This window comes from Gobio gobio (assembly GCF_949357685.1).
Source record: "Gobio gobio genome assembly, chromosome: 12".
Lineage (NCBI taxonomy): Eukaryota > Metazoa > Chordata > Actinopteri > Cypriniformes > Gobionidae > Gobio > Gobio gobio.
Genome location: NC_137105.1, coordinates 45,316,326 through 45,331,192, shown reverse-complemented (window position 1 = coordinate 45,331,192; position 14,867 = coordinate 45,316,326). Strand labels below are relative to the sequence as shown.

The 14,867-nt window shown below is 37.6% G+C and overlaps 1 protein-coding gene and 1 long non-coding RNA gene across 3 annotated transcripts in view; one reads left to right on the top strand and one right to left on the bottom strand.

The window, feature by feature from the left end:
* The window catches only part of usp46 (ubiquitin specific peptidase 46), a 35,571-nt gene extending 26,232 nt beyond the window's left edge, over window positions 1–9,339 (bottom strand). The window contains exons 1-2 of one of the 2 annotated variants that reach the window (XM_079830331.1): window positions 9,264–9,307; window positions 8,967–9,126 (exon numbers count right to left, since the gene is read on the bottom strand). In XM_079830331.1, the coding sequence (XP_079686457.1) occupies window positions 8,967–9,002 (36 nt within the window). In that variant the 5' untranslated portion in view covers window positions 9,003–9,126; window positions 9,264–9,307. Of the gene's footprint in view, window positions 1–8,966 lie in introns of both variants that reach the window. The other variant, XM_079830330.1, reaches the window with a different exon arrangement.
* A 578-nt stretch (window positions 9,340–9,917) lies between these two features.
* LOC307134975 lies at window positions 9,918–14,073 on the top strand. Its single transcript, XR_013817618.1, has 7 exons — window positions 9,918–9,962; window positions 10,327–10,387; window positions 10,554–10,617; window positions 10,852–10,896; window positions 13,252–13,318; window positions 13,544–13,588; window positions 13,866–14,073. It is a non-coding gene; the product is annotated as an uncharacterized lncRNA (long non-coding RNA).
* The last annotated feature ends 794 nt before the right edge of the window (window positions 14,074–14,867 follow it).

Sequence of the window (14,867 nt, the reverse complement as noted above, 5' to 3'; positions counted from 1 at the left end):
ATTTTAGTATTATTTATACTTAATTAGTATTATTTATATGGCGAGCTGCGCGATTCTGGATAAATTGAGAATCACAATTTTTTTGTTTCAAACTGATACCACAATTCTCCCACCATTCTGAACAGACAACTAAACAACATAAGTTACTAGAGGTTATGAAAAAATGTTAATCGCTGCAGTCTATTTAAAATGTTTAATGATTTTTTTTTATTTTTTATGGTTTGAGTGAATGATTCAATGACTCACTTATAAATACTTCACTTGCTTCATTGCTGGATGAATAAGAGTTTTTGAATGAATGATTCAATGAAATAAATTTTTAAACAGTCACTTGTCGCCACCAGTGGTGTAACGATGGAATCAAAGCAATAGTTATTTGAAAAGGTGATTTGCTCTATTTTGATCACGACCATAGACACCAGTGTTTATATCTGAACTATATGTGCAACTATGCAACTATGAGCACATTGAGATGTAGGGCTTATCTTTTTCAAGGTTTGCAGTGTGTGTGTGTTCACTACTCACTGCCCCTAATATGTGTGCACTAACTTCGACTATGGGTTACCATAATTGGCCTTCATGTCACTTTTTTTTTTTCCAAACCTCTTCTGTTCAGAGTTGATCGGAGGATATTGTGTGTCCTTTATTGCAACTTGATGATTTTTGTAAAATCACATTGTTTTTGCTTTTCAAACTCCGAGAGGTTTCAGTTTAATATGTTGCAGGCTCATTTATTGATAAAAATAATTTATTATAAATAATATTATAATAATAATAAATAATATAATAATATTGGGCTTTGTTTTTGAAGCTGCGGTTGCTTATTTGTCTCGCGAGAGTTGGCAACACTGCCCGAGTCCTATCCCGATTATTTTCCATCAGCTGTGAGGTGAAGACCACATGTCCCAAGATTCTGCACTCAACTGTGGTGTCATCAAACTACGCCTTTGTTTTGAACAGGCGACCTCTAGCGCACGGAAAAGTTGCATAGTGCAGCTTTAATAAAGGCCATTTGTAAGAAAAATATCCATATTTATAACTTTATAAACTAGACTCAAGTTGTGTTCCGGCAGAAGAGTGACCTCTGATCCGACTAGACATGTGCCGGTAAACGGTAATACGATATACCGCAATAGTGAACATGCTCAATATTGTTATCGTGGGCACTTCAAAATAATGAATAATTATTTATTACGAATTATTCAGATTTTTTAAATGAATTTTAAGAATACTTTACCCATCAACCGTTTAAAATTAACAACACGTCAAAGAGGAACGCGCAATGATGTAAATAGACCGTGCGTGAGCTGAGCACATGGCGGAATGAAGGCGCTGAAGTGCACATTCACTCTTTGACAGCAGAGGGCGCTGACGGAACAGCAGAAATGCAGCCGTTTCCCCGCTCATCACATAACCTAATACTTAATACTTAAAGACTTAAGGCTATTCATTTTCAAACTTGAGCATTTTATATTTTAATCTGGACTAAATTACATGCCCTAGATATTGTTTGAATATGTTCTGACTGTTGTTCAATCACACACTTTACAAGGCTCCAGTATTTAAAATTAGTTCATTCATTGACAAACTGACAATGAAAAATACTTCTAAAGCATGTATTAATCTTAGGTAAATGTACATTTCAGCATACCTATTGTTCTTTATAATTATTTTGCACTTTAATCTGTTTTAAATATTTGTTTACTTTATACATTTTTGTGTATTGCTTCATTGTATTTAAATGTTTGGTTCTTTTGTTACAAGAAAGTTATTAAACCTGTTTATAGTATGACAACACTTTTTTTGCAACTTATTTCAATATCGTGATAATACCGTATACCGTGATAAAAGCTTCAGCAATTAATCGCAACATGAAAATTTGATACCGGCACATGCCTAGATCCGACGCATGACATATTGACGAAGGTGGAAACGCAGAGGATAGAGTAAAACCAAACACCAGTCACAAAATTAGAAGTCGAAAATGACAATTTTTGAAAGAGAAATGTCAGAGGAGCTTGAGTTTGTTCAGCCCTGTGTGTTTGACCCGCGAGAGCCATCAAAGCTTACGGTACGCCTAACGTCCTATGCCGGAACTCGACTCTCTCGTGAACGCATGGACAGACGTTACCGGAAGCTAGTGATTTATTAACCCCCTGAATGGAGTCGTATGGATTACTTTTATGATGGATGGATGCACTTTTTTGGGCTTCAAATTCTCAGTTACTATTCACTCCCATTATAAAGCTTAGAAGAACCAGGACATTTTTTTATATATATAACTCAGATTGTATTCGTCTAAAGGAAGAAACCCATTTACACCTTGGATGGCTTGAGGGCGAGTCAATTATGGATTAATTTTCATTTTTGGGTGAACTAACCCTTTAATAATAGATAGAACAACTAAGCAGGAAGTGACTTTGAATAAGAATCTATGAAAGATTGTAACTAAATCAGCATGATTTACTTTGGCCAGAGTACAAAGAGACTCCAGACATTTTCTCTTCTAGTAACACCGAAACCAGTGACAGCGTTTTAAAATGGTTATATGAACCCTTTACATTTACCGTACATTTACAATACCGTTCAAAAGTTTTAGGTCAGAAAACATTTTTTTCATACTTTCAAAATTTTAGGATGCATTAAATTGATCAAAGTGACAAGAAAGATATTTATGTTACAAAAGATTCCAAATAAATGCTGTTCTTTTGAACTTTCAATTCATCAGATTTCAACATTGATAATGAGCACCAAATATTTGAAGGATTTCTGAAGAATCATGTGACACTGAAGACTGAAGTAATGGATGCTCAAATTCAGCTTTGCATCGCAGGAATAAAATATATTTTAAGTTAACATATTAAGATAGAAAACCGTTATTTGAAATTGTATTAATATTTCACATTTGCAATGTTTTGACTGTATTTTTTGGTCACATAAGCACAGCCTTGGTGAGCAGTGAGCATAAGAGACTAACATTTTAAAATCTTACCGACCCCAAGCTTTTGAACAGTATTGTAAATGGCTGCCCTTTTAAAACCCAACATATCTCTGGATGCCTCTGAATGAGCAGATCAGGTAATGACTAAACACCACAATTGGATCCAGAGATCAAAGTCATACACCAGTCAAGTCAAGACCATGACTGACAGTTGAAAGATGGGAAACTGCCCTCTCTGTATCTGTGCATTGTCTAATTTAGTGTTATTAACCTGACTGAGACAGCATCCTTTTTATCTGTAGGAAATATGAATCCACAAAGTCCTTCATTTCCAGCACTAATAGATCTTTATTGCCTATTGAAATATAAATACGGCATTGTGGCTGTGCAAGATATGTCAACATCTGACTTTAAATAGGAGGTCCTTTTCTCATTGTCTACACACAATTGTCAGCTAAGCCATCTAATGTTTCTGCCTTCCACGGCCCATAAAAGGGCACGTACACAAGTACGCACAAACATATTTAAGACAATATGAATTTATTGCCAGACGTATGTTCTGAAATTAAAGTGCACGTAATAGATTCATGTGTCCAAAATGAAGGACAGGTCAGCGGTTGTGCACACCAAACGCACACTAATCGAGGTCATTTAAAGCAGGATAGAACATGGAAGACATAATGGAGAACATTTCATTAGCTTGCCTTGTATCCACGGTCAATGAGCCACTACAAGACGTGGCCCCAAACACATGCCGATGAACAAATGAACCCTGTCTGTCCATTAGTTGCATAACTAGCACTAAACAGCAGTCAGACGTTAAGTCTGAGCCCCCTCATGCTGGCAATAATTCACTCTTCATGTTCCTAACCACATCTAGCCCAGGCTGACACAGCACCTGCAGTTATCCAAAGATGAACAACTGACAGTGGTTAGAGCTTCAGGCAATGCCAGAAATCCCACAGTGTATCTGCAAGCAAGCATTAAACTAAATAATGGCCTATGCTCCCATTAGCCATCTTAAAACCCTTTTAAAAAATGTCTCTCTCCAGAAAGCACTACAGATAGTACAAATCTAGGAACTTGCTGCAAGTACTTTAATTATGATGGTGATACTACACATCTCCTGAAGCCATACAATAGTTTTATGTGACAAACAGACTGAAATTCAAGACATTATTCAATCTTTATATTTTCTCAAGCTATGCTTTGCATGGTCATGAACATGCATGACAGAAGTAGTGATGTCATATTCATGGACAAAACTGTCGTTAAAGGTGGTTGGATCTTTTTAATGAATCGGTTAATCTAGTCAGTGTTGCTATTGTTAACTATAATAATAATAATTATAATCATTTGTTACATTTATATAGCGCTTTTCTAGGCACTCAAAGCACTTTACATAGAAGGGGGGAATCTCCTCCACCACCGATATGCAGCACCACCTGGGTGATGCGACGGCAGCCATATTGCGCCAGAACGCCCACCACACACCAGCTGACAGCCGAGTGATGGAGCCAATCAGTATATGGGGATGATTAGGAGGCCGTGATGGACAGGGGCCAATGGGCAAATTCGACCAGGATGCTGGGGTTACACCCCTACTCTTTATCGATGGGATTATTAATGACCACAGAGAGTCAGGACCTCGGTTTAAAGTCTCATCCGAAGGACGGGGTTAACTAAAAAAATTAAACATGTTTTGGTTATTTTAATAAATTTTAAAATAAATTAAAACACAAATATTAAATGAAAATCTTAAACTTAAAGGCACAGTATGTAAGTTTCACCACTAGAGGTCGGAATCATGGGAGTTGTAGTCTTGACTCTTCACCTCCACAGCTGATGGAAAGGAATCCGATGGGAAATCATGTTCATGAATGAGTGAATGTTTTAAAGTTTTATTAGCTTTATGGTGGTATGAAGCAGGACGCGCGAGCCCTTGTGAGCGAATGCTAATGAGAGAGACCTGCGCCAAACACCATCTCTGAGCTTTTATTCTGCATATGTCGCCGCTTCCGCTCTTTTCGTTGTGTGTGTGGGGGAACGCAGCGCTGTTTTACATTAGAGCTGCAACTAACGATTATTTTTTCTGTCGACTAATCTGTCGATTCTTTTTCGATTAGTCGACTAATCTAACGATTATTTTTCCAGATTCATCTGATGATTCTTTTTTCCAGATTATTGTATTTCAAAGAGGGTAGTGAATTTGTATATTATTTTAACATAAAAATCAATGAACGATGACAATATTAATTGTATTTCAGGAAGGGTAGTGTACTTAAAGGGTTAGTTCACCCAAAAACGAAAATTCTGTCAGTAATTACTCACCCTCATGTTGTTCCAACCATGTAAGACCTTCGTTCATCTTCGGAACATAATTTAGTATATTTTTGATGAAATCTGAGAGCTGTCTCACTCCTCCATAGGCTTTCAGAGGGAATGAAACTTGATGGCCCAGAATAGTAAGTAAAAACGTCATTTAAGGAGTCCAAATGACTACAGTGGCTCTGTATTAAGTCTATCATGCGACGAAAATACTTTTTGAGCGGAAAAAACAACAAAAATAACGACTTTATACCACTATTATTGTTGTTCAATTTGAGCCTCTGACGAGAGTTCGCGGGAGTGCCACGACGCATGCGCGAGAACTGAGATTAACCCTACTCCGAAAGAGTGAGCAGCCAGTAACAAGCGTAGTAGAAGAAGAACGCCGTAATCTCAGTTCTCGCGCATGCGTCGTGGCACTCCCGCAAACTCTCGTCAGAGGCTCAAATTGAACAACAATAATAGTGGTATAAAGTTGTTATTTTTGTTGTTTTTCCGCTCAAAAAGTATTTTCGTCACATGATAGAATTAATACAGAGCCACTGTAGTCATTTGGACTCCTTAAATGACGTTTTTACTTACTATTCTGGGCCATCAAGTTTCATTCCCTCTGAAAGCCTATGGAGGAGTGAGACAGCTCTCAGATTTCATCAAAAATATACTAAATTATGTTCCGAAGATGAACGAAGGTCTTACATGGTTGGAACAACATGAGGGTGAGTAATTACTGACAGAATTTTCATTTTTGGGTGAACTAACCCTTTAAGCCATTTTATAATGAAATATATGAACACAAGAAGCATTTTAAACATTATGAATAACTAATGATACTATTCATCATAAAATGTATACAGAGTAGGCATAATTAGGAAAAGTTGTTTACTATAATAGTTGAATATGATTTACTTATTGATTTGTGTCAATAGTAAACGAAAATGCACTTGTATTTATCTGCAAAAGGTTCACATACTGGAGCTTTCAGCATAGTTTTAATGTATAACTAGTCGTCTATTTTGAAGATATATGTGCATAAACAACGACTAAAGCTGCCAGAAGTTTTTGCCCAAACTTCAAGGACACATTTAAATGATTAAAACTAGAGGCATATCTTCACTTTAATGTGACTTTAATCATGTAAACTACCTATATACAGCATGTTATATATGCATGTGTGTTTGGGACAGAGGGGAACCAGGTCGCATTTGCAGCAGATATATGCAGCCCATAATAAATAAAAGCACGAGACGTACTGGGGTCGGAGAAGAACACCGGAAAATGTGACCGAATGGACAATATTTGTCTGTATTTGCAATACACACGCCACGGTTCAGCTGCGTGAGACAAACACTGGCAGTGTGAAAGCCCAACGGGCGCGTGCGGCTCCAGCTCACCACACACACAGCTTCTGCTCTGCCACTGCGTGCAGTGTGAAATCGGCGTTACAGAGCAAACAAAGCACAGTTTTATTCGGCTTCTGTTTAAAGTACTCCCACACTTTTGAATGTCGCGGTCTGGCTTTATATGATAAATTATCATTTTCACTATGTCCGGGAGCAGAAGCCGCCATTATTCTATATCTTCTGTTCTATTCTAGAACGTAAATAATGTGACGCCGACGCGTCAATGCATTTCGACGTATTTTCGTAGTCGATGTCGCGTCGTTGCAGCCCTATTTTAAATGCTTAAAACAATCATACTAAACACATTTGAGTGTGTTGAGAGTTATGTTATAACGTTACTCTGTTAGCCACTTGACAAAATAGTGTGTCTCTGAGGTGTGGTAAAAACATGGTAAATCAAGAAAACAAGCGTTTCAAACAATACGACTAACCGTGTTTCTGTATAACAATGATTGTTTCTGTTGATAAATGTATATCCAAACAGTTGCTTGCTTGTCTAATAAAATACAAAAAAGTCTCTGGTGTTTTCATGGTTTCTACGGAAATCAAGGGTAACGCGGATCTGACGTCCTTGACAAGCGACGCAAGGACACGGTCCGTAACACTGGTTAAAATTGCGGATTTATCTGGATTTAAACATTGTTGGAAATGTTTGGGATAATAAAAGATCACAGGTTAACAAAATATGTAACATTGTTTTAATCTATTGGTTGACATTTTAATCTAAAAATCTTACATATTGTGCCTTTAAAAAACTTAAAACAACAATTAGAATTCTAGCCTAACTTGCCTTGGCAACTAACTGAAATGGTTAACTGCTTTTACTTTAAAACAACTGCAGAAAATAAGGAAATTGCAAGGAAACATCTAGATCTTTCTTTTCCCAAAACCATTTACCATTAAAAAATCCTTAACTTTCAATTCATTTTACATTCCTATGGCAAATTGCAATTCTGATATCTTCTTTCTTCACAGTGAAAAACATCAAAAGCGAGCATAATCTGCTGTATGCTGATGCGTCACGTCACGCAGAACGCATCTGAAATGGTTCATTTATCTGCTTTAATATATCAACATAATTTTCTTATGTGACCGATAACGACAACATTAAAAATAGCCGCCAATATATAGTACAAAATAACAATAAACAATACAAAACAATACTAAATTAACATGAAATCAAGTTCATATATATATATATATATATATATATATATATATATATATATATATATATATATATATATATATATATATATATATACATACACAAAAATGATTTAGACATATTCTCAATCGCTTGATGCTGTTCCAGTCAATTTTGAGGTGCTATTTTTAAGGTACTGTTCCCGACTAGGGATGCACGACATATCAGCCGATATATGTTCATTTTTAATGATATCATTATCGGCCCGATAATAAAATTGGGCTGGCATATTGAAGCAGATAAATAATGGATTATTTCCTTCAGCTGAGACACTTCAGATGCGCACTGTCCACCATGATGGTTTGAATCGCTCAAAATATGATTGAAATCACTTCACATCACAGTTCAGTGCAACATGTGCAGCGCAAGTCTGTCATATAGGCTACAATCAATTATAATGAGAACATCATAATTGTGTGCTTTGGACATGGATTTTAAATGGTGAGATTTTTGTTTTTATAACAGGGCTCTCAAAAATTATATAAAAATTTGGATTTAGCTTTATCAGCTAATATATTGTTTATCGTTTTTCAAATATAAAAGGATTATCGGTTATCGTATTGGCCAAAATGTTCATATCGGAGCATCTCTAGTGACCTGTACATTGCAAAAATGTTCATTTTAGGTGAACTATTCTTTTAAGAGAATTCAATATGTTTTTTTTTTTTTGTGATTATATTTGTTAAAATGAATTTAATGTAAAAATGACATTAGAGCAATACAAAGAGAGTAAAGGTATATGCAAACACACAGCCACTCATTTACATTTTAGGAAGTAAAAATTACAAAAATTATCATCACAAAATCCCAAGATTAACAACACATATAATATAACCTGAGCTATCATAACATAAAGAGGGCATCATTGATACTGCAATTTTCTTTTAGATAAATACATTTGTATGCAATTTCGTACACTTCCAGCTTATTATTTGAGCATGTAAATATGTCCAGTTATGGCAGATGCGTTGATCACAGCGGTCATCCATGCATACATCAGCTCATAAATGAGGTCATGCACCTGATTGTGAGGAAAGCCATTCAACCATCATTACATAAGAGCTAGCCAGCGCAGTATCCACTCACTTACCATATTACAAATGGAGGCGATGTTTCTGACAGTCATTTAGTTTATAAGGTGCCCCTCGTTGCCATCTTTATGAATTAAACATGATAGTAACGGCAGTACCACTGACAGGCCAAGCTGCAATCCCAACCGAGGACAGCAATCAGTGACCATTCAATCCCCGCTGCTCATGCAAAGTGCAAACAAAGCGAGAGGTAAACGTCTACGGCTTTCATCTACTTGTTTTCTTCATGGTCACTGCAACGACGCATAAAAATACAGGATATATTTATTGTAAACATCTTTGCCAGTTGTACGTACTAAACGAAACATTCACATCCTGGATTAGCGATCAAACCCCGCCCACTGAGACGCGATTGGTGCATTTGTTGTCTACGACGTGAAACGCTGCTCAGTTGATTGACAGATCGATTCACCAATGAAGTTCGTTTGAGCTTTCGCTGTGGCCAATAGAATTTGGATTAGGTCTGCGGGTTGTCCCACAGCACAGTTCACAACTTCCACAGTCCATTCAAAATCCATAATGAAGTATGAAGAAAATATAAGGCTAAATTATACATTTCTTTCAAACGGGAACATGAAGTACTCTTGTACATCACATACATTGATACATATCAGGCGCAATAGTTAAATAGCGAATGTATAAAAAGGAGTTTATTGTGACTCTTATTTATTTTTATTTTTTAAACACTGTCTCATATGACCTGCTTTCATTCGTTTAAATATAAATAAAATATAAATATAAAAAACCCTTTACCGCTTGAATGCGATGTCTGATTCGTGAATAACAGTTCTTTTGAGTCGGATCTTTTCCCCAAACCAGTGTGGGCGATTTGTTCACCACTCGGACTGAATCGTCCGAACGAATCGTTTTCAACTGATTCGCGGAAATGAACTGGGAGGCGGTCTCTTTAAATTTCCCATAATTCCACGCAACGGTCACATGTGCTCATTTTGCCCAGATCACACACAGGATCGGATGCAACATGGGTGCTGCTGGTAAGTGTGTGTGCGCGCCCAGATCTTTGCACTTTTGTTTAATTGCTTATATATCTGAAGTTATGCTTCATTTTATTTTTGCTATTAAAATTGTGCTGTAAATAGTCTGTTTACCAGAAGAGTTGCAGTGAGATTTAGCACAGGAAATGCATAGAAAAGTAGTGAAATAGTTTGTAGAAAAACAGAAAAGGCTTAGTAAAACATGTTATGCATCTTGATATTAAACCATGATCGTAATGTCGAAGTGTTAAGTTGATGTGCAGGAAGGCCACGTGTGGCTCGAGGACGCACGTGGTGAATGTGCGGCCTGTCTGCCCTGATGCAAATTACATGTGTCTTTTTTAACCCCCTTTTCTTTAAATAGATTGTCCATCGGAACCCCCTGACTGAAGAGAAACTTGCAAGTTTCGATGTATTAACTAACGGTAAGGAAACATTTATTTTAAGGCCTTTAGTGACAAACAAAAGGGGTGAAGACAATTCCTTCTCATTTCAGATCATGCTCCAGTGAAACTTGGCTCTGAAACCATATTGTTTCGTGTGTATTGATGATTCATGTCCCTTTTTTTCTATTTTATTTTTTTAATCTAGGCTACCATATTGGTTTGGCCCAAAGGCCACGAATCATGCTAAGGAATCCTCCTCCAAATATTTGGTAAGTGATTTATACCTGGTTTTCTAATTTTAGCCCCTTTTTATTGCACACTCTAGTCCTGCATGTCTTGAGTGATCAACACGGAGGGGTAGAGTAATTCTCTCATAAACCTGAAGTATTGGCTTAATAATCCTTACTTCGGATCCTGTCGGGAGAAACAATATTTATAATAGTTAGATGTGATTTTGTTCTGTGGTAAGATGCATGCTCATCTGTCTGAATTTAATTTTGCAGCTAATAAATGGCAGGGACAGAAAATGAAGGAACTGCGGTGATTAGGTGAGTAACTGGTATCCCACATGTACTGTAAAGAGACACCGCCCCTTCACTCTTTTTCCATTGTAGAAAAGTGAAGCTGCCAATTTCGAATCATAGACTGTAAAAAAATGGATGTAGGTCGTTGTAGGTTTCTGAACAGTATTTTTGAAGCCTGAAGTGGGCAGAGCTAGCTGTTGCCATCTTGGCAGCACCATAGATATCCATAATAAAGGCTAGATGTCTCGTCCGCGCTGCTGGCCAATGGAGGTCGTCCACACCTGGCGGCCATCTTGTCACGGGCAGCTTGCTCACTCGTAACATTGTTTTCATGGGTTTTTAAATAACCATAACTTGCTCAATTTTCAAACTGTTTGGTTTGTTATAAACGTCAGATGTAGTTATGACACTGCATACTTATGAAAAATTATTGATAATTTGTTCAAGCATCCATACTTATAGCCACGTTAATAACGTTTGTAAGAAACCAAACCATTTGTAAATCCGTCGAGATTTCAGTAAGATAAGCGTATTTGTGTCCATGCAGATCATTCAAATTTATTTGTATAGCGCTTTTCACGATACATATCGTTTCAAAGCAGCTTCACAGATGCATCTACATTACAATTTAAATTGATTTGTACATGTTATGCATTTCAGAAATGCACATATACAAAGCGCACAGATTAGCTAACTATCTATTATTAATCAATATAATAATTATGGCACAGTTATTATATAAGAGTGCATGTTGTTAATGAATGGGGTATATAGAGATGAGCGGTACCATCATCAGGTACCACAGAGCCCTGCCTGTGACAAGATGGCCGCCGTTGATGACGTTAGACTCCGCCGTAAGACATCTAGCCTTTATTATGGATATCTATGGGCAGCACTCCCGGATAACCGAAAATGGGTGAAGGGGTGGGATGTGGGTGGAGCTGAGGGGCCTGGTTGCTGAAACCATGCCCACCTAGCTTTTTAAAAAAAAAGTTTGTTGTAAAGTTGGGGGGCATATTTGACTCCCTTTTGGAGCCTGTCTCTAGTGGCCAGTTGATGAATTGCAGTTTAAGTCACTTCCGTGCTGGCTTCAAGAGACCGTGGGAGGTTGCCGATTGGTCCAAATCAAGCTTTTAGAACTCCTCTCAGAAACTGAAGCCTAAGTGCCTTGACATCCCCACCCCCTGGTGGTTGGTCCCAGTATAGCTCATAAACCCCACCCCCCCATGTATTACAATGGACGCGAGACAAACTAAACAATTAAATTACACTTCAAATAATTGTTTCCTAAAGATTGTCATTTTAGGCAGATTTTATCACTTTCATTTTAAGTGTTCCTTTTTTTTTTTTTTTTAAATAAGTTTAGTTTTAGTGAGTTATTTGCTATAAAAACAGGGGGGGTGAAGTCATGATTGACGGCTTCTGAGTGAAGTTGTCTCTGAGGCACTATCTGACTTTTCTGGATTTTTGGGAGGAGATTGGAGCTTTAGCTTTAATTTCTACATTAACATAACTGTTTATTTCACACCAATATAATGAATTGTGCTGCATCTACGAGTGTGGGCGGCCTTTTTTTAATCGCCTCTTCTGCGCAGACTCCGTCCCAAATCTGTGCAAGATGTCAGTGCCGTGTGCAGACCTCTGGAAGCTTCAACTCATCAGCGGAAGCGAATGAAGTTGCGTCGTCCATATTTTATGGTCTATGGCCCAAATATGCTGCTGACATCTTGTGCTGATTTGGGACCTGCGTCTGCGCAGTAGGAAGTAGAGCCGTGATCTCAACCTTACTGAAGAACAACTCATTTTGTTGGTGTGAAAGTCATGTAAAGTAGAAATTAAAGCTAAAGCTCAAATATCCTCCTGAAAATCCCCCCCCCCCCAAAAAAAGTGTGCTGGAGCCTCAGTGCCAACTTTGCTCTGTGAAGCTGTCAATCATGACGTCACACCCGTTTTGTTTTTAGCATCAAATAACTAACCAAACTTTTATTTAATAAAATAAACACGAACTTACACCAGCGTGAACTACCTAAAATGACAAGCCATCTTTGAAAAATGAGGTGTAATTTGATTTAGTGTCTTGCGTGCCATTAGAATACATGGAGGGGGTGGGGTTTATGAGCTATACTGAGACCAGCTTGGTATCCCATCAGCCCTTTTATTTATACAACCAGTCTGATCTATTCATGTTCCCTCCTATGCTTTGCCCACTGGAGGCTGTCTGTGTCTCTAGTGGCCATGACAGGGGGGTAAAGTAAGCTACTCTTGCTAAAACCTAGGTCTGAGGTTACTTCTCTGTGCCTGGATCCTGTCGCAAGACACATGTATATGAGGATTCAATGTCCTCACTTATATATATATATTTTTAATCCTTATGTCTAGGCTCCATGTATTGGTTTGACTCCGAGGCCACACTGGTGATGAGGAATCCTCCTCCAAACATTATTTGGTAAGTGATTTTATACCTGGTTTTCTAATTTTAGCCCCTTTTTATTGCACACTCTAGTCCTGCATGTCTTGAGTGATCAACACGGAGGGGTAGATGAATTCTCTCATAAACCTGAAGTATTGGCTTAATAATCCTTGCTTCGGATCCTGTCGGGAGAAACAACTTTTGTAATAGTTAGCCGTGATAATTCTGTGGTAAGATCTGCTCATTTTGTCTGTTTTGCAGCTAATGAATGGCAAAGACAGAAAACGGAGGAACTACAGTCATTAGGTGAGTAACGTATATCACATCAGCCCTTTTATCTATACAACCAGCCTGATCTAGTGATGTTCCCTCCTATGCTTTGCCCACTGGAGGCTGGCGGTGTTTCTAGTGGCCATGACAGGGGGGTAAAGTAAGCTATTCTTGCTAAAACCTAGGTCTGAGGTTACTTCTCTGTGCCTGGATCCTGTCGCAAGACACATGTATATGAGGATTCAATGCAAAATTTTGGTAGAGTAATCGGATTCGTCTTGAGTGAAAAAGTTTTCCCCTTGTTTCTTAACAGATCCCATTGATGACTTCACCTCTGGGGCACATGTTCGTGGTGGGATGTTCCTCTTAGCAGTGATGCCGTATGAGTGGAGCTAATTTTATCAGTGTTTGGATCATGTCTGAAATGAGTGGTGGTGTTACTCTTGTAAACCATGTGTTTATGCGCTGCATAAATGTTTTGAAAGTTATGGCTTGCTACCAATAAAGAATAATGCTTTGTAGTTCTTGTGTTCTTAATCATATTTTCATATTGTGAGCTTCCCATGGAAATTACTTATAAGTGACCATAAATCATCTGTATTTGGGTTAGTACATTTGTTTTCTATTAAATATACATAAGTTTCTTTTTCACATTTAGTTTTTTTTTGTCATCTGGCCAGACTTGTAACCCATTTTTGGATCATGAACTACTGAAATAGACAATGATGTAAGTTTGAATGCAGATGTTACAATGACAGGATTTCTGATATTACAGCACCTGATAAGGGAGTAAAATTAGAACTCCAGCTGAACTAACACAGAGCCTAAGAGTTGCACAGCGCAATTGCTCTTTTACCACACATGGAAAGTGCCTGTCTCTGTATAACACTGCTCTGACACATGGCCATATAGGTCTGTCCCCTCAGTGCACTGGCTCTCAAACGACTGGGGCTTCAAGATGAGTTAAAATATGAAGAAACAAGCATGAAAATAAGCTAAGACGACACAATCAAGATAAATCAGAATGTATTGGGTAAAAGTTGCTTACAAATCATACAAAAACTTCTAACCGCTAATATGTAAAGATTTGATTTACCAAAATACTGGATGTATGAACAAGATTTATGAATGTCCGATCATTCATTGGTTTCTTCATCTGGGAGTACTTTTGGGCCCATGTGTATTTTGTCCACTGAAAATGTCCATCAGTTGACATGCATTACAGGAACATTGTCACAATTGTCATTTTATGTATTTAGCATTTTATGCTGGAAATTCATTTTTCATAATTTTTTTAACAGTGCACAAATATTTT